General features: G+C 44.7%; 1 protein-coding gene across 3 annotated transcripts in view; it reads right to left on the reverse strand.

Moving 5' to 3' along the window:
• Nucleotides 1-5,221: 5,221 nt before the first annotated feature.
• The window catches only part of LOC144145470 (uncharacterized), a 35,970-nt gene continuing 13,206 nt past the window's right edge, over nt 5,222-27,985 (reverse strand). Inside the window, exons 2-5 of one of the 3 annotated variants that reach the window (XM_077677098.1) lie at nt 25,688-25,824; nt 24,768-24,856; nt 23,151-23,234; nt 5,222-6,022 (exon numbers count right to left, since the gene is read on the reverse strand). In XM_077677098.1, coding sequence (XP_077533224.1) covers nt 5,883-6,022; nt 23,151-23,234; nt 24,768-24,856; nt 25,688-25,824 — 450 coding nt within the window. In that variant the 3' untranslated portion in view covers nt 5,222-5,882. The remainder of the gene's footprint in view (nt 6,023-23,150; nt 23,235-24,767; nt 24,857-25,687; nt 25,825-27,985) is intronic. The other 2 variants (XM_077677099.1, XM_077677100.1) reach the window with 2 other exon arrangements.

Raw genomic sequence — 27,985 nt, forward strand, 5'->3', positions numbered from 1 at the left:
CATACCCGGACATGGCGTGTGAATGGCGCTGTGGTGTAGACACTGTGAGTTCTGACCACTACCCTACATGGGTTCAAGTAAACACACGAAGCTTCGGAAAGCGCAAACACCCCGAACAGGCGGTATACTTGGATGCTTTTCAAACTGCGATCGCAGCCTAAGTAGAGTGTCTTCCCACCACTGATAGTTTAAACGAGCAGTTCGATAACCCCCCCCCCCCTTCCGTGAAATGGCTTTGAGTGGAGACCTTCCCGCCCGTGACAAGGACCTCTTAAGCTCTCGAAGATGAGACAGGAGCTGTGTGTCCGCTATAAAAATGACGGGAGACTTTTCAAAGACCTCCTTAGGGCGCGACAGAAGGCGGCTAAGGCTTGGAGCTACGCTAAACTACTCTCAAGATAACGGTGGCTGGATCACTTCCCCTCTTACAGCGAAAAGACGGGATCTCGCAATTTATGTTACACATTCCGTGCCCTGACGGGGAAGGGGACAGCCCCAGTACATCACGCTCCGTGTTTTTGGCGACCGGCTTTTCTGTGGCGAAGTTGAAAGACGCAGCTCGCAGCTGCTTTCCGCAAGAAAGTACGGCCCCACCATGGGCCACGTACCATTAAATGGCTCCAGAGAATGATGTCACACAGAACAGAATGATGTCACACACAACACAGAAAATTGGCGATACTGCTAGAGGCGATTAACATAACAAGCGTTTCTCGCACAGAAGGTGTCACACTCTGCTTGCTCCGGAGCCTCGATGAAAACGCCTGGATGCAGCTGTTGTTTGAACTGAATGCTGCGGGAATGTCTAGTCAATTACCGGTAGAGGGGAAGCACTCCTTGCTTCACCCTATTTCGTATGCCGGAAAGAATATCAACAACATGAATAACACGCACCCATCTGGCTAACGTTCATACTTTTCAAGCTTCTTAAGCGCGTGGTTCTGACAAGGGTCGCGTACCTTGTGGAACACACAAGGTCCCAGCCGCACTATGACGCTGCGGAAGCTGGATTTTGGTGGATTTCGGCCAGGCTTTGTACCCATGACAGTTTCATGCTCATCCGTAGATTTACCGGCAGCAGGAGATGGCGCAGAACAAAGATCCCCACCGTGCTTGTGGCAGTGGACATTGAAAAGGCTTTCCATGCCGCTCCACATGGCGCCCTTATAGCGGGTTTGGAAGGCTACGGTGCTGGTACTCGCATGATTACCCATCCTCGAACGACAGCGTAAAAATACAGGCACCAAAAAGGAAGAAAATGACAGGACGAAAATGTATTAAAAACTAATTTTATTGAAACAGCATCACCACATAAGTGCCACAACACTAACTCACGTGCCTACACATCACGACGCAGAGCAGACTATAGATATCTCAAACTGACCGATCCAAAAACAAAAATTATTTCTCACACAGTGCTAACGGCGGTTCACTAATGAACAAATCACTTTTTTTTTTCGAATGTCGCCGCCTCCAAGGACAGAGTGCGTTGGACTTCTTTCTGAAAGGCCGAGTGCTTATGGTCCGTTAAAAGATGGGAGTGAATAGTGACACAACGAAGGCGGCATTCAATGCGGTCACTTAAAGCTTCCTCAAGAAAGTTTCAAGTCTGCATGCTTGGGGCAGTCGTATCTTCACCACGTAAGCTAATATTGCCTTTTACTCTTCCTGCGTTCTGCGGCGAAATTTCGCACGTTCAGAAAGTACAGCCGGCTTGGGAGAAAGTTGAATCCGAAGTAGTTCAAAAAGGGCCTGGAAAGCTTTTTTTTTGGTGGCTTATCATGAGAAAACAAAGATTTCAGAAGTGCATGTTTCGTAGCGATTAAGGTTACCCAAGAGTAAACTCGAAAATATGCGGCCACCTTGTGAACACTACAGTACGCTACCAAACGCTTTTAAAATTAAAGTCAGTCGTTTGTGGACCCAGCAGAATGCTATAATTGCCCGAGATTTCTGGCAGCTGTTAGAGGCGTCGTCATTGTTGTAGCGGCCGTGGCAATGTCCCTTTCCCTATTCGCGTTATTTCCCCGCAGGCTAGTTGTTCCCGTCCCCATTATGTTGTGTTGGGGCGTGAAGAATCAGATGGCAGCCACACATTTTGTTCAAAAATGGAAGGACACTCTACCAATATTGATAAGGGTAAAGAAACAAGGAGCTGGTTGGCCGGCCGAGCTTTATTTACAGACACTGAGAGAGATGTTTGCGAGGACGGCGGGAACGAGTGTCCAGATGTCACGTGGACCAAGGTGCGACAAATATAGTTGTACTTTTAATTTCAGAGAAATATTACAAGTGCGCGTTGTTGCAATAGCACACAAGTTTCTTCTTTAAAAGGTAGGAAAGTTGCTCTCTCCCTACATAACTTTGGTGCACGTACCCGCCGCAGAGGCTCAGTGGCTAAGGCGTTGTGCTGCTGAGCACAACGTTGCGGGTTCGATTTCCGCCCGGGGCGGCCGCTTTTCTGATGGAGGCGAATAGCAAAAACGCGCGGGTACACGAGATTTTGGCGCACGATAAATATCCCCAGGTGGTCAAAATTAATCCGGAGCCTTCAAGTACGGCGCGCCTCATCGCCTGGGTTTCGTCAGCGCGTTATACCCTACAATCAATCAATCAATCAATCAATCAATCAATCAATCAATCAATCAATCAATCAATCAATTTTTGGTGCACATACGATACGATGGCTAATCAGCCTAATGAAAATTATAGTTCCGTAATTTACTGACGCCTTTAAATGTTTTAATATTATCAGCATTCGGGAAAACATGAATAATTCTGAATGGGACAGGCTAAACCACGTTCAAAACAAAACAAAAAACCAAGTGGCGCCTAAACAGAACCTTGGGTGACATCTATAGTGACTTTGTATTCAAGCTGTCATGCTTTTACCGCTTACATAGCAATATGTGGAGATAGCAACGTATACGCGCCACAACAAAAGCGCGGACATCTTACAGGACGAGCTTGGAAAGCAACGAGTGCTTGACTACGTACAAAGCATTGCTCATTCCACAACATTATGCTGGATTCTACCAACGAATGCAGGGACAGCGAGCTCCAGGCTACGTGAGGGATTCGTCTAGCAGAACGACCGCAAATACGAACAATATGTCATAAAAACATAGTAATGTTTTTACATCCTCGTGAGACCCAGTGTACAATGTATTGCACACTCGTTCTCAGCGCCGTAGCGGTTTTCCAACAGCCGTAGAAGCTAAGACCGCCTGTATAAAGAATTGCACAGACATGTGCTGCCATCTAGCGCAGAGTGGGAGAAGTCGACTGCGCGGTTCTTTTTGCGCGCCATTTTGACGATGGCCTCCGTCCCCGTGGAGAGAGAGAGAGAGATAATACTTTATTTCCTTTCAAAAGGGAAGGGGAAACGGGGGTGGCGGGGAGGCTAAGAGCCGCCTCGTTCCAGGCAGCTTCTGGTGGCCTTCAAGATGAAGTCCGCCAGGCTCCTCTGCTCCTCCAACCGTGGAGTCGCTGTACTCTGCCCGGCCAAGTAAGATGCTCTGATTTTCTTACCGCTTTACGAAATGGTTTGGAATTTGTGTTGAATGGATTCTTGAATGGGTAGGGATCATCTAGAATTCAATTGTATTTCTCGCAAACGTGTATTTTGTTCTTTGTCGAGCTGAATTCGTCTGTGTACAATTTATTGCACACTGGGATCGAGGTACATTGTATTAGGTATTTTCGAGTGCGTGCGCTCTATGTACTGTTGCAATGACCGGCAGTAAATTTATATTTATCTCTACCAATTAACCTTTTTTTGGTTTATAATACCACGTTATCAATTGCGGATTTTCTGGACTGTGTTATGTGCGGCTTAAGGGCACAGGGTAAGCCCTATACTTCCCATGCATTTTTGGCCATTTTGAGGTACATTTTTCTCGGAATTTAATAAAGGTATCTACATAACGTATATATCATTTTCTTTCAAATTTTGTGCTCTTTTAACTGTTCTAGAAATATGAACATCCTTAAAAATTTCAGCTTTTTATAATTTTTTGTCTGTTAGTACCTAAAATTTGGCAATATTTTAGCATTAAAAATTGTGCAACAAAAAAACTGTTGCGTGCATACTTTCAATTCTAGTACAGCAGGTGTGAAACATTATGTGAATGCACAGGGGAAAAAATCAGCTCGTTATCGTGAACGATATAGGAAATAATGGTACCTATGTAAGAAAAAACAATGTTTCGAGATAATAAAGTTTAAAGTAAAAAAAGAGGTTAAAAACAATACTTTTGTGCCACAAATACCACTGGAGCCATTTATTTAAAAAGCACCAGCTTCATAATCACTGCCAAAGTAATTTTTTTGCTTTTCACCCCGTGGTCTGTCCTTCCTTGACTATTTTGTGCACCATCGTACAGATCTGCTCACAAAGTATTTTGCTTGTGGTCAACCTCTTTAAGCCACTTAATGGTGGTGTTGCTTCCAGGTTTTGGTCTGAATTATTTCAAAATGCTGGCTCATGCGTTGCTTCATCATTTAATAAAAGAACAGCATCCAATGTTACAATCATTAGAGTGTGAAGCCCAAAAAAGATGTTTTTTTGTTCGCAGCTTCGAAGGGCCAATGTGGAAAAAAACGTGCAACAGGGTCTTGGGATTGCCCTCACTGAAAAATCAGCTCTGCAATGGTTGCTATGCAATTTCTTAATACAGCTGGTTCCAGAAAAGCATTTTGATCTGAAACTGGAAGTTTTTTGATGAAAAAGAAGACAATAAACCCTGAGAACATTCTCAAGAGGATATGGGGACTTACTACTTGCTTACGGGAAAACTGCGTTTTAGCGAGAAATAAGACTTTTTAAGGCAAGTGTGAATATGGAAAATGTCCACAAGGAATTGAACTTCCCTAATTGCGAAGAAAAACAAAAAGTCGTTGTTTCAAAATTTTGCCTTACCCTGTGCCTTTAAAACTGCCGTGGCGATTTTGGAGGCCAGTGCTTCTCATGACACATCGGATCTCGACTTGTCAGAAGACGAAGAGGAGAGGACTGTTCTACTGAATATTTATTATTCTCCTCCCTCCTCCTGCTCCTGCTCGTCATCGTCCTCCACCGCCTCCTTATTCTTCTTTCTTTCTTTCTTTCTTTCTTTTTTTATATCATTCTTGTTTTGTTCTTTCTTTTAATATTGACTAATTTCCAAAGTCGCTTCCTCAAACACAAGAAAAAGCTTCCAAATTATTGTAATCTTCCTCGAATCATCCACCTAGGCAGTTATCTCTTTCGGCTTCGCGACTGTTGTTTGGCCGATCCCCTGATTGGGTATGCGCCAATAATGTTAAGGAACAACAACAACAAACACCCCTCCCAGATGCTTCCTCATCGACCACGATAGCACCATTGCCTCCTGTCTCTTTCAGGACAGCGGGCGCCATACACATGCCTGAGCTTTCTGAACCAAAGTCACCATCAAGGTGCCATACCCCGGATGCTCCCAATGGTCCAAGTTTCGGTGCACTCGCTGCGACGCATTTTTTGTTTAACTTACCCAAGAAACTGTTTCAAGCAGTTTCATAGCTAGAATTTCCAGCTGGAGAACTGTCTTTTCTTTTATTACGCGGAATATGTGATTTTTTTTCGTACACGGATTCCCGGTAGTCAATATATTGCACATGCCATGGTAGGCCAACGCCACAATTTACACCAATAAAACTTCTTTTATTGTAATTTCTTCGGTCCAATGGGCTTAAGTACACGTTTTCTTCTGCTACAGGCGGCAGGTTGTTAGTCGGTCTCACGAGGTAAATACAAATTATGCCGGTATTATCAGTAAGCGGTAGATCGGCCTTGTGCTGTATATCCTTAAGCCGAAATGCCCTTTATGATGAAGGAAAAAAAAGCAAAATTTTTGAAAGCATTAGGAACGCTCCAGAAATCTATCGCACGCGTCTTCGTCCCAGGTATCATGGATGGTTCCTGAGCAGGCCTTGGCGTGGGCCTTAGTGCATGCGGTGATCTGTTCCCTGGTTGCGTTATCGAATATCCAGAGACGGCATCCTGCGTTGCAAAAGAATGCATTGTAACACGCTTTTTCACCACGTTTATGTGCGCGTGGAACGCAATACAAAAAGGGTTATGGAAGGGAGATACAAGCTGTGGCGAATATTTTGCATAGACCGATGCGCATACCTATTTCTAAGCATATATGTGTGTGTGTGTGTGTGCGTGTGTCAATGTGGGTGCGTGTATGGGTTCTAGCGTGCTTGTGAGTATGTGTTTGTGAGTGATATACACACATATATAGTCCTATAAAACGGAAGACCACCACCTCCGTTTATTCATGAGTCTTCCCACCTCGAGTGCGAAGGCGGACGATCTCATCTTCAGCTGCGTGGCTGACCGGCGGTCCAAGCACTCGGCCGGATAAAAAACTCTTTCGCTTTATGGTTGTTTGTGTGATCTGCCGACCGGTGCAGCGGCGGCTGCTGCCGAGCTTCTTTTAATGCTATAACCTGATTACCACGGCATTTCGGGGGGCTAGCAGTCACGTCATGTAAAATGTGGGGGTACGTAGTGCGCATTTCAGCTAATCTGGGCTATCTTTAAAATAAATACGTTCAATTGGTCTACGAGGCTTTCATCTTAGATACGCCAGAAGCGGTTAAGCCTAGTATGACGGGTAAGGTGGATACACGTAGAAACAACAACTAAGCTTAGTTACAATTACTTTAACACAGTGATACAGAAGGCTTGCTACGTCTATAGGCAGAACACACCCGCAAGAATTCGGACGGTCAACAGATTGTTTGGTGAAGCAAGTGTTCCCAATATATAACTGAGCTTGTATAGAAGCACATATAAAAACGGCTAGAATGGAGGAAGGTTCTTGCAAGAGATCAGTCGCCAGAGAACACTCATCAACGCACAATAATGGCACAACTTAGTGTAACAATCCGCTACTCGGAGAATGTATTTGTATCTGTGTTTCACTCGCACCTTTGTTTCCTCCACCAAAAAAAAGATGTCCCAGTTTACTGTATAGTTATCATGGAAAAAAAGCCGGGTGAATGTATAGGCATGCTAGGCCCCGTATTCCCATCTAGTGTTAGCCGTGGCAATGTCTTGGCATGTCTCGTGTCAATATGAAGCTGACAGGTTCACCATGACTGTGAGAATACGCCCTCTCGTCTTATTCTTTCTTCTTCAGGCGCGGGAACCCTTCGAGACGGGCACGTTTAGGTCTCCAACCAGTGTAACTGGCTCGACATCGGGGAGGGAATGAAGGTTCGCTGCGCATGCCCGCCACCTGTCTCCACACTCTAGCCATGCACATACAAACCTGCAATCAGTGATCTGGGCTTGCTTAGATGTGAAAGACGCCGAAGAAAGTATCGTTCCGAATGTCAGGATATATTAGCGTCAGGTCAGTGTTTGCAACGAAGAAGTTGCTCTTCTTCGGGGTTTCGACGAGGTGAAACGAGTGGAGGAAACGGCGGCGCCATTGCAGTTTCCGTGCACTTAACGCTCCAACAATTGCCGCTCTTCCACGGAGCGAACGACGCGCGTCCGCCCCATAGAGAATGAAAAGTTCCACTTCTAATAACGGCGCTAGCGCCGCAATCAGCCTGTGGTGCAGCTTGTGCAGTTGGCATGGGTAGTGGCGAGTCGTTCAAAAAAACATGTGAAATAGGTGGCCCTGAACAGAAGTGCATAGGGGATGTCGAGAGAACCGCCTTCACCAGAATAAGAATTGGAATGATCAGACATACGCGAATTTGCTGTAATTCTGTGTCGAAGAGAGGCGAAATAAAGTAACATTATGAATTACAAGATCTCCTGAGGACGTTTAGAGAAAGTGAAGGTTGTGCACATCGGCCGTAGTGCGCATCGAGTATTCTCTAACCGTGCTTTCTGCGCAGATTCTGTCACGGGCCAAGCTACTGCGGCGGAACGGATTGCCTCTCCACCGGCAGCCGGCACGAGTAGCGGACTCGTTCTGCTTCATCATCGCCCTCTATCAAGCAGCCGAAAGCACCGGCACGAGACACACAGGACGAGTAGGGAGCCTCTCTTATGGCCTCGGCGGTTTAAGAAGAGACAGCGCTCACGGAATCTGACTTCAGTTCAGCAGCAGTGTGCGTGGAACATTCTCTAAGCTGCGCTGTTCACGTCTGCGAATCAATACGCACGGTATTTGCCATAAAGTGTTGTGTGCACTGCTGCAACGCATAGCACGATTTGATTTCTTATCTATTTTAGTGTCGTTCTTTTATGGGTCGGATTACTGGTGTTCTACTCATCTTGGCGTTATCAGCGGCTGCATGAGGAGGAGATGAAATACAATAACGAGGATATTGCTGATATAAAAGAGGAATTGAGGTCTATCTTTTGCCTACTGAAAGAGATGGAAAAATTCTGCAATGACATCTGCATTGTTGTCAGTGAGACTAAAAACGAATTCAAAAAACTTCAATAGGAATTCCAGCTCGTGTACAAAAAGAGCGATAAAGTTACGGAAGAAAAGCAAAAGCTCCCTTAAATAAGCAACGGACTTCGACTGTACCAGACGTCTAACGTAGAAAAAAATGCTGTGCCAGCAGATGGTGAGGAATACGATTTCGTCAGACGGAATGGCTGCTATGTGGGCGAGCTCATTGTGGATACCGACGTCGACTTCTGCCACCGTGTCCACACGTTCAAGCCTGTGCAAAAAATACTTCATCCTTTATTTTGTGAAGCGTTCGAATAAAGATAACCAGCTCAAAAGTGCGTAAAGCCAAACATGAGCACATGAAATCTCGACTACGCTGGCGACAGCAAAATGGTCTATGTAAACTAGCGTCTGACCAGCGTATACAAGATGCTGATGGGTGCAGCATGGGCGAAAAAAACCAGAATGAAAGTTTGTATAATCATCGGGAAGGAAAACTCGAGCGCAGAGGGCTGGAAATAGTGATCCCATGTGAATGGCACGCATATGTGATGTCCACCTAATAACTGTGCAAAGGAGTTGAGGGGATGAACCAGAAGCTATCAGCCAATTTTGAACTTGCAGAATGCGAATTTCGCTCTTACAACTGCGTAAATTTAAACAATAGCAAGGTGACGAGTTGGGCGAGTGGGGGAGCGATTGCATTAGTGAATCATCTGCTGTCTTACACAAGAAAGAATGCATGTTTTTGCCACGATCGTGGCGATAAGTTGTTCCACTGGCAAGACGTGTGTGATCTCAACTGTGGAGTGTTTTGGTATTGTGGCGTCTTTGGCTGATGTTGGCGCGTGGTGTGTTGGAGAGAGATTATGTGTATGTATATGTAGTTAAACGTCCCTCTGTTCTAATGAGTTGATAGTCAGCGCTTGCCCTGTTCACTTCATTGTTTGTGTCCCCGTCGTTTCGCGCTGTTTTCCAAAACGTAAATTTAAACGAGCCCTTTGCAACAAGGAAAGGGCTACCTGCTATGCCCCATGTCAATGCAGGAGCATTAAAAATAAAACAGACAAGCTAAGGCGTCCTTAAACCAGCGAACTGCGATATATGATGCAGTCGTAATTACCTAATCTTAGCAAATAAAAATGGACACGCCAACAAACTTTGAGTGTTATAAAAGCACAACGTATGCAGGGAAAACTAAAGAGGGCGGGCATATCTATCTTACTTAAAACTGACTTGCAGGTAAAAAATAGACGAAATAACAAGCATAAATGAATACGTCTGAAGCGTGCTTGTAGGGTTGTCGAATGTCGTAATTAGTGCTATATATATCCCGAAAGCTGGTATCGTTTCCGAGGTGATACGTTTTGTAGAAAACCCTCAATTTCTCGGAACCGTCTCGCTCATATTCACAATGTTAAGCGACATAAATAAAGCCGCGCTCTACGATACCCTGCCCGTGAAGAAATATTTGAACACTGTTTATGCGCATGCTTGTAGCAACGTCATGACACTATCGACCAGGATCACTAGCACTACGGGAATTGATCTGCATGTTTGTGTCGGAGACAAAAAAAACGCTAACCTTGGTGCTGGTGTAATAGCCCCAGACCTCAGCAATTAGTTGCTAATCTCTTGCATGTGGTTTTCGGCATTAAAATAGATAGAGAAACAGCCATCTGCCTATTCCATCGACGCATAACAGATGAATCTTTACATCTTTTTTCCTTTGCTCTCGGAACACCACATCTTAGATTACATCTTGAAAGATGACATACTTCACCATGCGCACAAAATCCTCTCAAAGAGAACAAAAATGCTATAACATAGCTTTTCCACTCCAGCAATATAAACTTTAGCGCAGAGGGATTAGACTACATCGCTAACATCAAGCCTCTGTAAAAAACTAATAAAGCCCGCCGCGTTGGCTCAATGGCTGAGCGGTTGTGCTGCTCAGCCCGAGGTCGCGGGTTCGATTCCCGGCCGCGGCGGCCGCTTTTCTGATGGAGGCGAAAAGCAAAAACGCCCGTGTGTACGAGATGTCGGCGCACGATAAAGATCCCCAGGTGGTCAAAATTAATCCGGAGCCCTACACTACGGCGCGCCTCATCGCCTGCGTTGCGTCGGCGCGTTAAACCCCACAATCAATCAATCAAAGATCCCCACGTGGTCAAAATTAATCCAGAGCCCTCCACTACGGCGCGCCTCATCGCCTGCGCTGCGTCGCCGCGTTAAACCCAACGATCAATGAATAAAAAAAGAAGAGAACCGCAAATACCAAAGATTTAAGCACAAACGCGAGATTTTTTTTACTGGTGGAGTATAGACAGCTTACAGCGTGGCGCCGTCGTGGCGACCATGTTGGCCGCCGTGACGCCATCGGCAAGGCTGGCCTTTTAGGACACGTTTCTTTCCGTGGCCTTTGCTAGTACCCGTGCGCAACCGCAAGCGCCAGCGCGGCAAGACGGGCGCACTGTAAATTGTTTTAGAGGGTAGCTACCAGTGGGGGCTGGTTGCCCAACTAGGTTGGGTGTGCTATCGTGCATAGGTTACTTCGTCACAAACAATCACTCGTAGAGGTTGTTTGGACGCTGTTTTGATTGGTGTTTGTCCTCGTGTATTCTGTTGACGCGTTTCGTCCAAATAAAGCTGTCCGAGAACTTTGGTTTTTTATTTTACGTAATTTTTTCAAGTAACAAAATGAAAGCCTAAGGGCTTTGGCATGGTGTAAAAAACACAAGTTCGGATGAATTATAACGCTCTAAAGCTTGTTTGGAAAGCTTTTCTTACCTGCCTACTGTAAAATGGTTGGCCGGACGTAGTCCCACAGTTTTATGCCTATGAAAGGCTGCGAAAACCTAGTCTTCCATGTGTGTCAAAGTTGCATATTGCTCATTTGATTCACTTATTATGAGGCTACACGCGCCAACACTACACCGATTAGGTGCCCGTAATGGAGAGCTCCGGAATAATTTACACCACCTGGAGATCTTTAAACTGCACAGAAGTGTTGAACACACGGGCATTTTATCTTTTCGCCTTCATCAGAAAAGCAGCCACAGTGTTCGAGAATTGAACCCGCGTCCTTAAACTTAGTAGCACAACGCGTTAGCTATGTATTACACCTTTACCGATTCTTCACGTTTCGACGTCCGATGAAAAGGCCGCGGCTCTCAACATTTTTTCATATGACGCGGTCTGTTTTCCTGTTCCGCATTATCAGCTCTTGGCTGTTTGTCATGCGCTAAGTTGCGTCTACGGAAGCGCACATGTTTAAACAGCCGTATGGCGCATGAAGTGAACAGAAAAACCGTATATGCGTGGATGTTACGTAAGGCGCTATCGCGTGCAAGTCGCAAAGTAATGCTTTCCGCGTACAGTGAAGTTTTCATACACTGAAATTGCGTGATCAAGCTTTGTTAACACATCAAAATTTCCGGAGATGGGATATAAGGTTCCAGGACGGAAAGGTTTTGTATTTGTATTGTTATTCATAACATAACTTGTTTGGGAGTATAAAGGACATGTCAACTTTCGATCTATCCGATTTTTTAAAAAATTTTCTTGTGCATGCTTGTAATAATATTCGGCAGATTTGGTGCTGCAAGTTTTATTTATTCGTGACGTACTGCTTTAACTGCGATTGCTCTGGATGCCGCAGATTGGAACCTTAGACATAATTTAATTATAGAACGTTGAGGTGGCGAACTTTCATTTTGTGCAGCCTACGTTGTTGCTCTGCATCGGACTATGCTGAAAATGTACCGTTAGAATAGTCTACTTCAACGACTTGCGCAGCGAAATGTATAGCCCAAGATTTCAGGTACTGGTGTCCTCAAAAGGGCTCTTCGAAATGTACTTGATGCTCGCTGAGGGCGCGCACTGAGCATACGTTCCGGGCCAGAGCAGTAATCGGTAACGTTTATTCCTCTGCTTTTTGAAACTTCGTCTGAACAACCTGTCGCGATGCAATAAGCGCGACACATGGCGCCTATAGATGAAACCTAAACTGTTGGGAGCGAATTACTGAATCACGCTTGGAGGCACCGCACCGCCGACTTCACATGCTTGCGTACATTGGAGAACTTCCTCGAGCATTCTGCTTTACATCGCGACGGCCAACATGAGCTCCGATTGTGTCCACAACATTTATTTATGACTTTTATTCGTGCATAACCCGTTTTGCTAATCGAAATTGTATATGGCCAGCATTGGCTGCTGCGGCGCTGGCGCCATCTGACTAAGGTGATCCGAACTGCTGGCTGTATAGATCCATAACAAGTACCGGAACGAAGCAAATTCAGACATGAGGAAAGTGAACTCCGACTTTTGTCAATATAAATTTGTGAGGATTCATGGACAACAGGAAAACGTCGCCTGCTGTCATCAGCTCTGGTATAGAACAGGACATCAACTGAACTTTGGGTTACAGAAATTGTCATAAACAACCCATGCAGTGCCGGACAGAAACATGCAGACAATAAACCTCCAGGTTTTCAACATAGCGGAATATGCAGGAAATTCTGTAAGCTTTCAATGAGACCAAAATCCGCGTGTACACAAGTCGAAAATGCCTTCTCGAATTCCTAAAAAAATCGCTAATTTCGGCAATCATTGAGCCGCTGGTAGTGACGGCATTAAAGCCTTGCCTCTCATATTCTGCCCACTATATGAGCCCAATATTCCCGCAGCTTATGAACAGTATTCCCAAAGAGAAACATTTTCCTTAGAGATCACAGTAGGTAGTGTGCCCCACGTGTATTAGGAAGAAGAAGTGAAAATAAAAAAGGCCGGCGAATTTTGGTACAACATATAGTTTTTCAAAATACGTGAATGTATGATTAATAACATATTCAAGTTTTTTTTCTGAAAAATCTTAACAATCCTAAATCCACGCAAATGGCGCTGGTCGACATCAAAGAAAAAACTTTAGGGAACGTTTAACACAAACTACTCCCACTATTGTGAGACCTAAGAAAACCATTGAAGACAGTGCAGCCTCACAAACTTCAAATCTAAGCCATACAGGTGTAGCGCTAAACTGAATAAAATATGAGTTCACAAATCGACATCGGTACTTATCTATCAACAATCGATAATCCATTAAAATGAGCGTTCGTTTTGACGTCTCCATTGGCTCTGTTTAAAACAACTGTTATTTATTAAACATAAAAATATTTTAATGATTTTCTTAATTCTTCTGGCATGATAATGTACGCAGAGGGTACAAACATATTCTTCAGGAAAAACAGCAAAATGCATACACAAGTCAGCTAATGCGTACCTTACGAAGCTCTCGTAGTGGTTAGAATCGAGTAAAGTATCCCTTTGTGTTAAGAAAACAAAGTTAATCATATCTATGCCAGCAAGTTAACGAGATACACATCTTATTACACTAAGGTATTAAGATAACTTAGTGAAACGGATGGCTCAACAAAAGTTTCTTGGTGTTTTCTTTTCTGTCAACCTTTCCGGGTCGTTTCACGTCAATACGCGGAAAGCTGAGTTGTCGCGAGTAACGGGAAGCCTATACCGAATTCACGCTTTTGTAACCACATAGTTGAAACAAACACTCTACTATTCTCTTCCACATTCTAAATTAAGCGCTGGATTAATAATATGGAGGACCACTACGGGCCACAACTACAGTAGCCTAATCATTTTGCCGTAAAAATGCTTGGCATATGCCAGAACTGCCAGTAAAAGTGACGGTATTTACCAACAAACGGAGTTTTTGGAAATGTAACATGCTCAAAGCTGACATAATATATTCAGGCTCGGACAACAATTCATAAAAACCACCTAAATAACGTACGGACAGCGAAATGTAACTACCCAATACGCAAGCCCATACTACAACCACACGGAAAGAAAACTAATTATGGTAAACAAACCATCCTTTATGCTTCTACAAAAATGCGCGATAGGGGTGACATAAAGATTTATTTTCACAAACCGTTTCGCGCCTTCGACGGTGAATGCAGAAAATGTATTGTTAGTAGGAGAATAATCTTATGTACACTGTGAAGTAGTGTTTATTATTTTACTTCAACCACAAAAACATTGCAGTACATTTACTTGAAACCACATCTTACAGTGTCCTTGTTATCCGAGTCCAAATTCACTGAGAAAGTTTTGCTGATTAGAACGGCGTGTCGGTACCCTTTTTAAAGAGCACAGCCGATATGTTTATTTTGTGTATTTTTATCTTACTATGTTTGACTTTATATTACATTACGCGGCCAGACACGTGTCCTAAAAGCTTCACCTACATACATACATAGTTTGTTGTAGAAGTATCATATTTCATTTCCTTAAAGGCACAAGCCACTGCTTTGTGTTTTTCTCCTATAATATAATGAAGTTCCTTTGCCATGTTGAACTTATCTCGTTCTGTACCACGCCACGTTATTGAGTCTAAGTATTTTATATCAGACGCTGAAACTTTAAGGGGGCTGGGAACCCGTCGTCTTTAGCCTCGGCTTCCTCTTAGAAGACTTCTGATAAAAACATAAAGGAAAAAGAAGCCGATCTGAACTGACACCATTTTACAAGCCCCCAGTGAAGCTGGCTCCACTCGCGCGCCATCATCAGTACATTACTCGTGCTCGGCTGTTGAACTTTCAGGTGGAATTTTGCTGCTGCCGGCCCCGTTACAATTGTACCGCCCCTTGGAGAGTACCTTTCGGTAAAGTTACGTTGGACAGCCTTCACCAGAAGCAAGTTGCTCAGACCCGTCTGTACCTTAACTCAAAAAAGCAGTTGGTAGTACGCTCTGCGTCGCCCTTTCCTAAAGCCTCCTGCCGCACTGCGATTTCTCTTTCCTGGATCATGACCACGGGTTGACGCTCTCGTGCTCGTTCTCTTTCCTATCTTACTATCCCAGCCTCACGCTTCACGGTTCCACCAACTTTGTTGCCCCAACTATTGTCATTGGTGCGCCATCGGTACTAACTTAGCGAAAACTGAAACAAATTGACAAAACAACTGTTTGCTTTATCCCCAGAAGAAGGAAACAGGCCCGATGATAGGAAGGTAGGTGAGGGTGTCACGTGGGAAACGAGAGTGAACGCTATTGTCTTGCAATGGTATTTTCAGCAAAGGAAGCAGATATAGAGGACGTTTTGCGCCTTGGGTTAAATATGCAAAACTGAAGCCCCTTTAGGTAGCTTCGTAAATGATCCCCTCGTCTCGCTTTGGACCACAGCCGTCTGCACAGTGTTACGGTTGTGATCATTGATCACTTTATTATGAAGTTCTCCAAAACCAATTCTGAGCGGACGAACTTTTTTCGTGATCTCTAGAAGTTAGGAGTTCCCCATGCTACATCGGAGGACATTATTTTTCCTAGGGACCACTGGATTGTGCGAATAGAGGTGTCTCATCTCCTACTCGGATTCTTGCAGTCCACTGGACTAAGTGAGGTGTGTCTGTTATTTTAGGACTAAGTGAGGTGTGATGACTTCGAGAGTTTTGGTATGGTATTCGGGACGATTAGGCGGAGCAATTGCCGGAAGCTATGCAAGGCTAAGTCCGCCTTATTCAACAATACTTACTTACTTACTACTGAAGTTCCCCGAACCATTCGCCATTCTCATTGCTAGCTATCAGAAAAGATATTGTGTCATGAACTATGCAGTGTGCGAACATGGCACGTAGTGTGTTTGTTTGCGCCCTGGGCCTCAATGTTCCAGCACCGTCATCGCACGCCGTAAGCACATGGTACCGCAGCAACGCGAGTTGCTGCGGAGGAGGGCTCCAACGCCGAACACACGCCCTTTTACAATTTTTTTTTTCACCCTTACTCTGGTACTTCGCCTTGGTGGAGGGCCTGGGCTGCGGGGCGCCCATTTACAGGTGGTATATTCACCTGCCCGAACACACGGGCGCAAAGGGTCCGAAGCTCTGTCTCAATCCCGAAAAGGTGCGAACCCCGAACCCGCCATCACATCATCACCCTGGAGGCCATCCTCCTTTACAATGGGAGATTAAATAACTATGAAAATTCTCTAAACTTATCTGATGCCAAATTTCCGCATTACCGCGAAAACACCAGCGGTCATCGGTGTCTCCAAGCTGCATTTAAGGCGTGTTAGTGAACGACGTTCTTCGCGCTTACATGGCTTCCTTCTAATCCCCCCCCCCCCTTTCTTTCTTAAAACTCCACCGTCAAGCTATGATTAAAACGTACGCACAAAAATACCAGGCTGCTGAATTCATGTGTATTTATACATTCTTTCAAACACACTTTTCTTATCTTAGTGATAGCATGTCCGGTTGTTTGCCTGTGTGTTCGGCCTCTGGTATTGATGCGAAAATGCCATTATGGGTAATACAGTTTCACACCTTACTGTCAATAAATCACAAGCCACTGCAATATGACCTCATAATCATCTCATCAAGAGCAGCACGAGCCTTCTCAGGCACATTGGAGGAAGAAGGAGTCTTCAATTGACTTCCAATCGCTATGGTCCGGCGCTAGTTGAGTGTGCACTGCCCCCCCCCCTCGAAATTTCGTATTTCAGCCCTCCATCGTGTGTTTAGCCTCCCCCTCATCTATACCCATCTCATGGTATTAATTCTGTTAACATAATTGTCCACCGGTTGTCGGTTCGGCTCACTAAATGGCCAGCCCAAGTCCCGTTTCTTCTTTGTTTGAACTATTATATCGTCATTTCATTTTTGTTCTCGAATCTAGGTATTTATTTATTTACTTGGTCAATACTGCCAGCAGCCTTTCAGCCGCCAAGGCAGGAGTGTACAAAACAGTGAAATGGATTTTGCAAACTGCGAGCACAGAAGACGAACAAGAGATAACTTAGACATATAGTACAAATATCCTGAATATTCCAAGAACGATAAAAACAAAGAAACAAAAACCAATATTACTGAATTCTGTAATGTGTGAGGATCAAGTTCGTAACAGTACGATTTGGCATGTAATTGACGAAGTACACACTCGAAAAAAGTGTACGACAAGCGTTGCACTAGTTGTAGCTTATGCACAACAGAAAAAGGTAATAAAGTCATATACAGTAATACCTCGTTAACTCGAAGTAGTAAAAACCGGGAAATATTTCGAGATAAGCGGATTTTCGAGATAAGCAAAGTTGCGTGAATTGCCATGAAATATCGAGTTCTTCGCACAAAAGGCGCCACTACTTAGCAGCTCTGAAACACCAGCTTTCAATCTTGCTTTTCATAAAGGTTTTAAAGAGAAAAACAACATACAGGAGTCGTTCACGGGCTGGGTTTGTAGCAGTGCAATTTTACTTAGCAGAAAAGAACTGCGTAACGCTGGTCTGCTTTGCGGCCGCACTCGGGCCTTTAGTAAGAAATCCTCTAGTTGCTTGACGAAGTTGACGCATGGCATTAGCCGATCTTCCCCTCGCTGCACTCAACCTTATTTCGCAGCAAGCGCAGCAAAGTCCCCGTTTCGGCATATGTCGGCACCTCTCAAGGAGGTTCGTCGTCATCGCCCCGTCTTCGCCGTCCTTTTGTGGCTATTTCAACAATTTCGGCATTCGTAAGTTCTCCTGTCACGCACACATCCTGCTGTACCTCTGCGCATGTCTCTACCGCCACATGACGCGCCACGAAGTCGATATACCTCTAGGCTCAGACTTCACGTTTAAGGTAAACATCGGCTTTATGATAGTTGCGGCTAAACGAGAAAGAAATCGAGGGGCGAGGTTTGGGCCTGTTGGTGACACATAATGAGATAAAACGCGCTAACAAGACGAGGACGAAGAGAGAATGTGTATTGTATTGAGAGAATGTGCTTGTGTATTCTCTCTTCGTCCTCGTCTTGTTAGCGCGTTTTATCTCATTAAATCGAGGGGCTTATGCGCGGCAGCATCGTGCGAATCTTGTGGAACGGTACGCGGCGGCGAAATTTTCGTTCCCCTCTGTCAGGATTTCGAGATATCCGCAGTTTGACCCAAAAATACTTCGAAATAAAGGGCACCAAATACATAGGACGTATAGAAAATGGTTCGGTGCCACGGAAAATTTCGACTTAGCCGATTGTTCGAGATATCCGAGTTCGACTTAACGATGTATTACTGTATAGGCCATAACTGCTTTCACTGGCGTCAACACAAAAAATACATGAGGAGGGGAAATACAGGCTTAGAAAAAAAACAGCAACAGTCAACACGTCGGAATAGATAATATTGAATGGTTCAGCGACCATTTACCATGGTAAGTCGATTCATGTAGGTCGTTTAGGTAGGTAAAACGACCATGGTAGGTCGTTTCATGTGCGTGAGTGGTATAATTAACATTATTCGTTTCGCGGGCGTTGAGCTGTACAAAGTTTGCCTTCTCGTTGTTCAGTAACGCGCCACGTTTCAGCTCCGTATATATTCAACGGCCAGATGCACTGGTTGTAGATTATTGTTTTGAGTGACAGAGGTAGCCAAGTTTTCATTATTTGGGAGTGGTGTTCGAGGGCTCCACAGCTTACACCTATTCTGTGCCGGATTTCTTTCTTGTAGTCGGCGTCAGCACTAACCATCTGTCTGAGGTAGTAATTACTTCTTCCAGAGTTTCCTTTCCTAAGCTGAAGAAGACGCTCTTGGAAGGCGGATCATTCGTCGTCACTTAAAATTTATTCATGTTTACTTAAGCCCCACAGCCGTGCTTTGTGATTATAGTTCGTCACGCATTGTCTGCATGTGTTCTACAGTCTCACTCAGCGAGACTATGTCGTCCGCAAACCTCAAATGGCTCAAGTAATCCCCGTTTGTCATTATTCCTTTGTTTTCCCAGTCAAGATTTATACATAACCCTTACACACGTGCTGTGAATAGTTTCGAAGACGTGGTATCTCGCTGTCGTACTCCTTTTGGAATCAAAAATTTATCGCCTTGCTATTGGAGGGCTATCCTTCTCGTGCATACAGTATATATCTCTTCAAGAAGTCTTATGTAGCTTTCCTTTATTCTCTAGTATTTCATTGTTTTCAAAATGGCTGCGTTGAGTACGCAATGAAAAGCTTTTTCGTAATCCACAAACACCATGTAAGGGGGTTTAGTATACTCTGCGAAATTCTTTACCAATTGGTTGACAACATGGATGTGGCGTATGGTTTAGTTTCCTTTCCTAAACCCAGCCTGCTTTCTGGGTTGATTAAAATTCAGACTGTCACCAATGCGGCTCACTTTAACTTTGGTAAACAGCTTTTAAACAGCTGAGAGTAGGATCATGAGTTTCGAATTCTTCATGTCCTTGGGGTGTCATTTCTAACGAATCAGAATAATGTTGGCATTTTTTCAGGCTATGGGCAATTTTTGAGCCCTCAAGCATTCCGAAAATAATACAGGAAGCTTTCCTAGTAAACGGGGGTGCAGGTTTGATCCGGTTGGTATAACATGACAAAGAACTGGAGCTCTAAGACAACGGGACCAGCAAGTCTGAACACACAAGGCGCTATTACAACAGTTTGGGGTACCCGGCCTAAGACAGCCGGGCATCTTGATTGCCAAAGAACTAGTTCATCGAATGGGGACAATATTTATTTAAGGCATTCCTGAAGCATAATTTTGCGATCCCCCTTTTCACAAGCACTGAATTCGCAGAGTTGTAGCGAAGCAGAGGCTTATTTGCTCATTGTTCGGAGCGCCGGCAAAGCTTAGTTCTTAGTCGTTGGCAATAACAACTTGTGTGTGTAGACTCGCTTGTCCCGCTGTCCTAGCGTTTTAATTCTCTTTCCAGTACAATATCTCATCCATCCTTCAACATGTGATCGCGTCACCTGCAACATTTCCTCGTTTCACTCCTTTGAGAGCCTTTCCAACATCCACTTCACTTACAAGAGGCATGTCGAAAGTTCAGCTTGTATTTTAAAGTAGTTTCCCGTGGTCTAACGCCACTGGACTGCCGCCTGGTGTAGAACCCTTCTACTCCAGTATTACCTCATCCAGATTGTGTGTAATGTTTCCCTGCTCATGTCTGAGTGCCTATATCCTGCCTTTGCCATTGGCTAGCTTTCTCTTAGTTTGTTTAAACCTTCCCTCTATACACAGCGCTTCCTCCATCACTTTCATGTTATATGCACGAAAGTCTTGTTTTACCATTTCTGTTAACCAACTTTGGCAGCTTGGGCAGTCCAGTCAGAGTGGCGCCACTTGACACTTTCATGTTCGTACTTTTGGAAATTACTTAGTTCGTTATTTTAGTTGTCTAGTTTGTTCTCTACATTTTGTTTCGTCCACAGCTGCTACTGATTCACCGAGTGCCGATGTTAGGTTGTTATTGAGGCTGTCTAAACTGACCTCGTTCTGCTCGTTCAAAAGCGATAATTTGTTTTGACGAGTTGTTTTAACCTCCTGCGACCTCGCTCTGAATAATTCCGTCCGGGGATTCTTAGTTTTCATGAGTTCAGCTCTTTGTCATCTGAGACTCAGCCTTAGCTTGGAACTGACCATCCTGTGATCGCTGTTCCGAATATTACTTAGCACCTTTACGTCTTGCATGATAACCGGGTTGTCACTTAAAAGGAAGTCAATTTTGATTTGGTTATACCATCGGTACTTTTCCAAGTCCATTTCTTGTTCTTTTATTTGTAATGAATGCGTTCATTAGGAATACTTGTCAACGCGTAAATGTGGGCTAGTTGGGTCGAACTCTGCAACATGGACAAGTGGCGCGTTAAAGACGGGACAAAACTAAAGACCACACAAAACTAGGGCTAGGACTAGCGCTAGCGCTAGTCCTGTGTGGTCTCTACTTTTGTCCCGTCTTTACCGCGCTAATTGACCACGTTTCGCGGCCATTAAGCTCAGATTATTTCTCTCTAAAAATTCTACCAGTGCATTTTTTCCACTGTTACGACTGTGTATTCCGAAGTTTTTCACTAACCTTTCTCCCATTTGCTTCTTACTGACTTTTGCTTTAAAGTCTTGCACCACTCTCACGAAACGGTTTTGCCTATATTGCTCATTGATTGTAGGGTTCAACGCGCCGACGCAACGCAGGCGATGAGGCACGCCGTAGTGGAGGGCTCCGGATTAATTTTGACAACCTGGGGATATTTAACCTGTGCCGAAATCTCGTGCCCATATTGCTGATTCAACGTCCTCATAGAAACTGTCTACGGATTCATCATCATGGCTGGTCGGCGCATAGTCGTGTTATCTTCAACCTGTAAACCTTGTTTAGCTTGATCACAACGGCAGTGGCTCTAGATAATGCTGAAAAACTGCTAAACGTTTTCTGCTGTTTATCTGTTGATTATAACTCCCACTACAAGCAGTTTATTTGTCCTGAAGGCAATGTAGCATTCGATATGACCATATGCCCGCTAGTGAGCTTTATGAGCCTTCTCCCGGCTTTCCGGCTTCGCTTAGCACTCTAATATCCCGCTTAGTGTCAGAGAGCTCCTCTAGTAGTACAGCTGAGCTTCCCTGGCTGGAGAGAGTGCGTGCTTTGAACGTTGTCAGAATCAAATTCTAATGGCGGCCTGTCCAGACTCAAAGATGCTTATCCCCCTTTGCTGTATCGCTGGTCTCACCGCCTCCGTGCGCAGGTGATCTACAGCTTTTGGGGACTAAGGGCCGAAAGTGGAGTTGGTTAGCTATAGGAAGTGGCGGCTAACCACTACACCCGGGTGGCCGCGACCTTGCTCTGCTAAGGGAGCGCTGTTTGTGTCCCTACTGCCTAAAAGCCTACTTTGCATGGTGGGTGTTTTGCAGTGCAGCCTCTTCTTTATTCGCGGTGATGGTTTCTTCCGGAGCAGGCAGCACTCCATGCCTGCGTGTGTTGGGCACAGACAGCCTGACGAAAAAGAGCAAGAGAGAGAGAGAAACTTCCCGCTGACGACGTTGTCACGCACTCCTGTAGTGATACTGAGTTAGCGATTGTCGGATTTACTTTTATAGGCGCCGTTCTGAAGTAGTATGCTGACAAGCTGGCATATGGATGAGATTTATCGACGTCCCTCCATTGGAAACGTCCCCCACGGCCATGCCCAAGTGTATAGTAAAGAAAAAATCGCTAGTTTTAAACTCAGCGTGCGAAAGACAGGCTAGTCAAGAGAAGTTGAGCTTGTCAAACGACTTTCGGCTGGTCCCTTTGAAGCTCAGCTCACGCAGCTCCGCCTGAGCGTGTCCGCCATGAATGAAAGCTTCTCTTACGTTTGGCGACAGTTTGTTTCCATTTCGGGTTTTGGCTGTAACTTTTCCGCACCTGCCCCAGGCGCGCTGATGTAATTTGTAAATCTATCGGAAACGCAGCGCGATAACGCGGATATGGCTTTCAGAGGGTCACCTCGTCGAGGAAGTTAGGCAGGTTTGTTTTGCAAGCGTGTGACTCAATGCGCGGGGCAACTCCTGCGCTGAAAAAAAGAAAAGGTTTGTAAGTGTAAAACTCTTAGTGCTACGATGTCCAAATTTGGTTCAGAGAGGCTGTAGAACTGTACGAAAAAGGAGTGCCAAAGGTCTATAATTTGCATGTCATATTTCCCGAAAAATATGAGCTATACGCTCTGCTCCGTCCAAAGGCGTCGTTGGTGAAAGAAAGCTTCTCTAACGTACCTCGACATGACTTGCAGGAGTTTAAACGTCATACTACTCATAACGTCATAAACGTCATGAGTAGTATAACGTCATAAACGTCATACTACTCATAACGTCATAACGTCATTTCTACTGTAAATAGCTATAGCGCACAGGTTAGCTACCAAGACGCCATCATTATCACCAGCAGCGAAGCTAGAACCACATTTGTGTTCGACCTATAAACGTTTCTTACCAATGAATTCAGGGTTGAAGTTCACTATAAAACAAGCTTGGAAGTCCGCATACAGCATTTGGAATTGGTAGAGTTCGCCGGGAACTGCGAACAGAATTGCAACAAGAAAATAAGTGCGGGAGCAGTTGCATTAATTGCCATCATCAGTAACGCGGAGAACAAATGAATTGTTGAATAATGGGACCGCTGATTACACATTACCTCTGTTCATCTTTTGCACTGCGTTCCGTGGTGCGGCCAAATCTGGTTTTTGGGCACCCCACTTGGTCTTCAACGCAACTGGTAGTGGCGCTCAATAATACGTGTACTACCACAAAAGAGGAACAGAAAATCCCTCTACATTATCCGGCTGGCTACGTCGTCAGAAATATGAATGCCTCTCCTTCTAGCATTAAACCTCTTTTATCCTCGGCCGGCTGCATTTTTAGCCCAGATTTTGTTTTCTCATCCAACAATTGAGACACCTGCCTTTCTTTATTTCGAGTGACGTCTCTCAGTGTCCATTTTCAAACAGTGGTGGTACGAAAGCTGTGCTTAGGTGCAGTAGCTACCTAACTTAGCGTCACTTCTTCCTGTTAAATGGAGGTAATTTCCTCAAGTATTGCTTTAAAGTAGCAAGCGTTTAGTTTTCATCTGCACGTGTTCTTCCGCATTTGTATTCCACGCTTCGTTAAAGTGACAAACTTTTATTTGTATGTGGTGGCTAGGTTCCTTATATTCTTCCTCATAAATAATCCCGAGTTTCACGAATTGGTGCGTACGTTCCTTGTTATCGACACAGGTACCGTGCGTTTAGACACACATGAGTGCTTCTGCATTTTTACGGTGCTGGCCATTACTGATATGATCGTTCTTCGGTTCCTATAAATATTTCTTTACCCACAGTGCGGAAGATGTCTTCTGGGAGTATGCTTAACTTATGCTGAGCCATTCATGCTTTTTGTCGCTTCAGCTTTCTGTGTGCATCATTTGATACATTTGTTGCTGTTCACCCCGCCCCCCCCCCCCCCCCTGCATTCAATAGGAACAAAAATGCGGTCTGCAAATCTCAACTATTCTCCACACCCTTCTATCGCAAAAAAAAAGCACAGGGGAGAGAGTAAGGGCCAGCTCACTATAGGAGAAACCAAAGTCTCATGCACTTCCGCATTAAAAGCGTCTCGTCACTAGATCGTTTCATTTTGTGTAGTGCGTGTAGGGGGCCTAGGACAGATGGTTAGGGCACGTGGAATCACAATGAAATATGCTCCTACCTTTTACCTATATTCTCGGCCAGCTCAATGTCCGGCACTAAAATTGTTCGGTGTTCATTTACTTCCATCTAAAGGAATGCCTCCCACTTTTGCCAAACGCGCTTAGCCAGAATTAGTACTTTACTTTGTTTACGCTTGTCAGTTAATTACTCCCGCAGTGAGGGTATTTTTTATAGTCCACGGAGTACATGAATGGTGCTTTGTCCCTAAAATATTGCGTTAATATCACAAAACTTTTTGAGGTGCCGTCGCGTGTGTCGCGCGAGACATTATATAGACATTGCATTATACGCGTCACTGTGGGCATGGCACAGAAAGAACTTATAAGGAATGGTTTTGCTTCCTGGCCGTTTTGGTAGCTCACCAAAAAAGCAGCCCTCCTTACCAAAGTCGAAGGAAACATTGACCACATCGGGCGCATCTGTGAACGTATAGGTCTCAATGTCTCGGGATCTGAAACAGCAACAGATGTTTTGTTGTCAGTAGCCCGCCGGCGCAACTACAGGGTGTTGATCGAAGGTGTCACGGCGGAAGACAAATATTTGCTTACACTGTCGCATTTTCAGTTATTTTCTGGGGGAAGTTTGCTTTAACCAAGCAGGCTATCTGAATAAAAAAGCCACTCAGATATTGAATGAACCGCCTTTTATTAGCGACATGTGATGAGGCAACCACTGGTAAAAGTAACGAACGGGTGCTTATTACGCCTGACCGTGTTCGGCTGGAGCCCTCAAGTTCCGCCATTTCATTCCTAAGAATTTAAGAAAGTTGGCTTGAAAATTTCCCTCTACAACAAGTTCCGCCATATCTTTCACTGAGACGTGAAGGCCGAACAAACAGCGGAGTTCGGGATCTCACCAAATTCATCTTCACTTTCGCGGTGTGTGGTGCAACGCGTACTCCCCAGACCGCCTTGTCCGCTCCCTTCCTCCTCGCCCCTTTCCTTTACACTTCTTTACATAATATTTTACTCCTGCAAACTTTGCTGGCCCGAGATTTGGGCGGCGGCAGGCACGAATGGAACTCAATCCTAAACTGCTGCGCTGTTAGAAACACACTCTCGTAAGAGAAGCGGCTGGAAAAGTATAATGTTCGCTCCTGGTGGGCAGCTAACTTTTGGACGACTGATTTGAGAAAATTGGGATTGAAGAAAATTCTACTGAAAGCAGCTTATGAAGGAACCGGTAGTTTGCGTTATCAGTGCCTGACAGGTGTCCGGAGTGTCTAAAATTAAGTACAAGGCACTCCAGAGCATCAAAACAACATATTGGTCTAAAAACTCACCCAAACGTTCCGTTTTTATAGTAGGCATCGATGGTAGTACCCGTGTTATTTTCATGCGGAACCAGGAAAATGCAAACATCGTATTCCCAATTTGGCGTTATGGCTACAAGGTGGGCACTTTTGAATGCCGTGTACACCTGAACGCAAGCAGAACATGAAAATATTTGGTCTTGATTGTCATAACGGCACGATGAATAACGGCTGAGGTGACCTCAATAGACCGCACTTTAAGTGATAGATTGAAAGACCCCCGCGATCAATTGGCCAGAAATTGTAACGTGCACTTTGGTTTCCCGAACAAAAAATAATACGAATGTTTGTGTATTCTCTATCCACCATTTCAAAGCCCTGGTGGATCTCTAGGAAGGTATTGTGCGGAGGGTCCAATCGCGATACATATATAGTAGGTTCGATTGCTGTTGCGAGAAATGGCTGTTGCCTTTTCTTTTAATCAGCCCCCGTGTATGGCTGTATTCGATTAAAAATGTCGGACAGAAATAGGGCGGCAGAACCGTTTCACCTAATATATCAAGCTGATGAGATTCTGCTATATGTGACAACCACCAACAAACAAAAGGGAGGCCAAAGTACAGGCAACTGGCCTGGTAGAGAGCGCATATGTTATTAACGACACTAGCAGAGTGTTCTTCAATATGCGCACATGATAATCCAATGATTTTTCATCTGATAGTGGACAGCTAAAGCTTGCTTTGGTGTACTTTTTAGTAATAAAGTCACGAGACAAGGGGGGACTATGCCTAATGGTGCCGTGTAAGAGCACGGATGACAAGTGAGTGACGGGTGTCCCACCAACGCGCTCCCGGCCATGACCGCCACATGCAGACTCTGATTACATTGCCTGTATCTCTTTGTATATAGATACCTTCGCCATCAACCATGCATCGTCTTATATGTTCTGTCACCACGTAACTATAAGGTGGTTCTAAATTGCAGAAGTATTTTATATACTGCTGATTAACAGGCCAAGGCTGACACCCTCCTTCTTGACCAAAGGGGTAAAAATGGGATCAATCTACACTAAACGATCTACGCTCTACCATCTGCGATTGCACAATAAAGATTTGTGGTTGGTCACCTCCCTACACCATTCTTTCTCGGAGCCAATATTTGGCGGACGTTTTTTTTCTCCTTTTTACAGCAATTTGATAATCGCCGCGTTGGTGAAAACCGCACGTTGCGAAAAAAATTGCACAGATAAAATGATATACGGACCACAGGGAAATATTTCCAGGTGATAGAAAAAGATGTGTTGTTCTTTGCTACCATAAACTGGCAGCTGCTAGAGTTTTTGAAAGTGGGCTTTGCGGTGCAGGAAAGCGACGTTTCTGAGAGATTTTTACTCAATGTGACCCTATTGAAGCTTTTTTAGAGTCAATGGAGCTAATAATTTGCTTATGTTGTTGCTCGTAATTGCGGGAAAAATTAATGGGAGTAGGAAATTGGGTAGCTTTCGGGCGGAAAGACAAGAACTCTAGAAAATTGACAAAATTGCCCATCTTCGGATGCATATCGCGCTGTGCGGCGGTAGATGAAAAATACAGGCTTAGCGTCTTTTTAAAGGGGGTACACGGGGCATATATGTCGGAACGTTTTACCGGGGTTCTTTTTGTTTTCGGCAAGGGAATAATTTTTATATTGGACGCCCACCACGTCCTTTGAAGGCGGGCTGTAATTCCGCTACACTATAACGATGGTTCCCGCGCGACAGTGGAGAAGTGTGGTGGCAGCGCAGGGCGCACGCGCTTCGCGTTTTAACACAGCTAGCTGCTTTATACGTGTGCGAATGGAATCTGGCACAGAGTGATCGGAAGATGATCGTTTTGTGTTCTAAGTGAATTCCGCAACGCCGCGTTGAAGCCGGTGATACAAATGTAGTAGGAAATTGGCTGCAGGAACGGCCTTGGTGCATTCCAGAGGTTGAAGTTTTCATCGTAGTCGCCGCCGTAGGTTTTACTCCACTGAAAAGGCTGGGTGACGGAGTAAGTCATGAGTTCATCATTGACAGATGTTAGAGATGATAGTAAAAAGTGGTGAAAGGTGCACGTACGTTCGGAGGAACTGTCGACTTTAACCTTCTTGAGAGTTGCTCTTTTGCCCTCAATTATTTATTCTTTCATCCAGAGGAGGGAGATAACTTTAATGTCTTTTCCGCCAATTGCGAAAATCTCTAGGGGTGTAAGTATTCGCCCCTGATAAAGTCTCTGAAGATTGGTCCTGGCTTCCAACAGCTTAACCGTGCCGCCAAACGTGTCGCAAGCACTCTTTCCACGTGATGTC

Source organism: Haemaphysalis longicornis, unplaced genomic scaffold, assembly GCF_048455015.1.
Source record: "Haemaphysalis longicornis isolate Haplotype H1 unplaced genomic scaffold, Haemaphysalis longicornis Haplotype H1 scaffold_7, whole genome shotgun sequence".
Classification (NCBI taxonomy): domain Eukaryota; kingdom Metazoa; phylum Arthropoda; class Arachnida; order Ixodida; family Ixodidae; genus Haemaphysalis; species Haemaphysalis longicornis.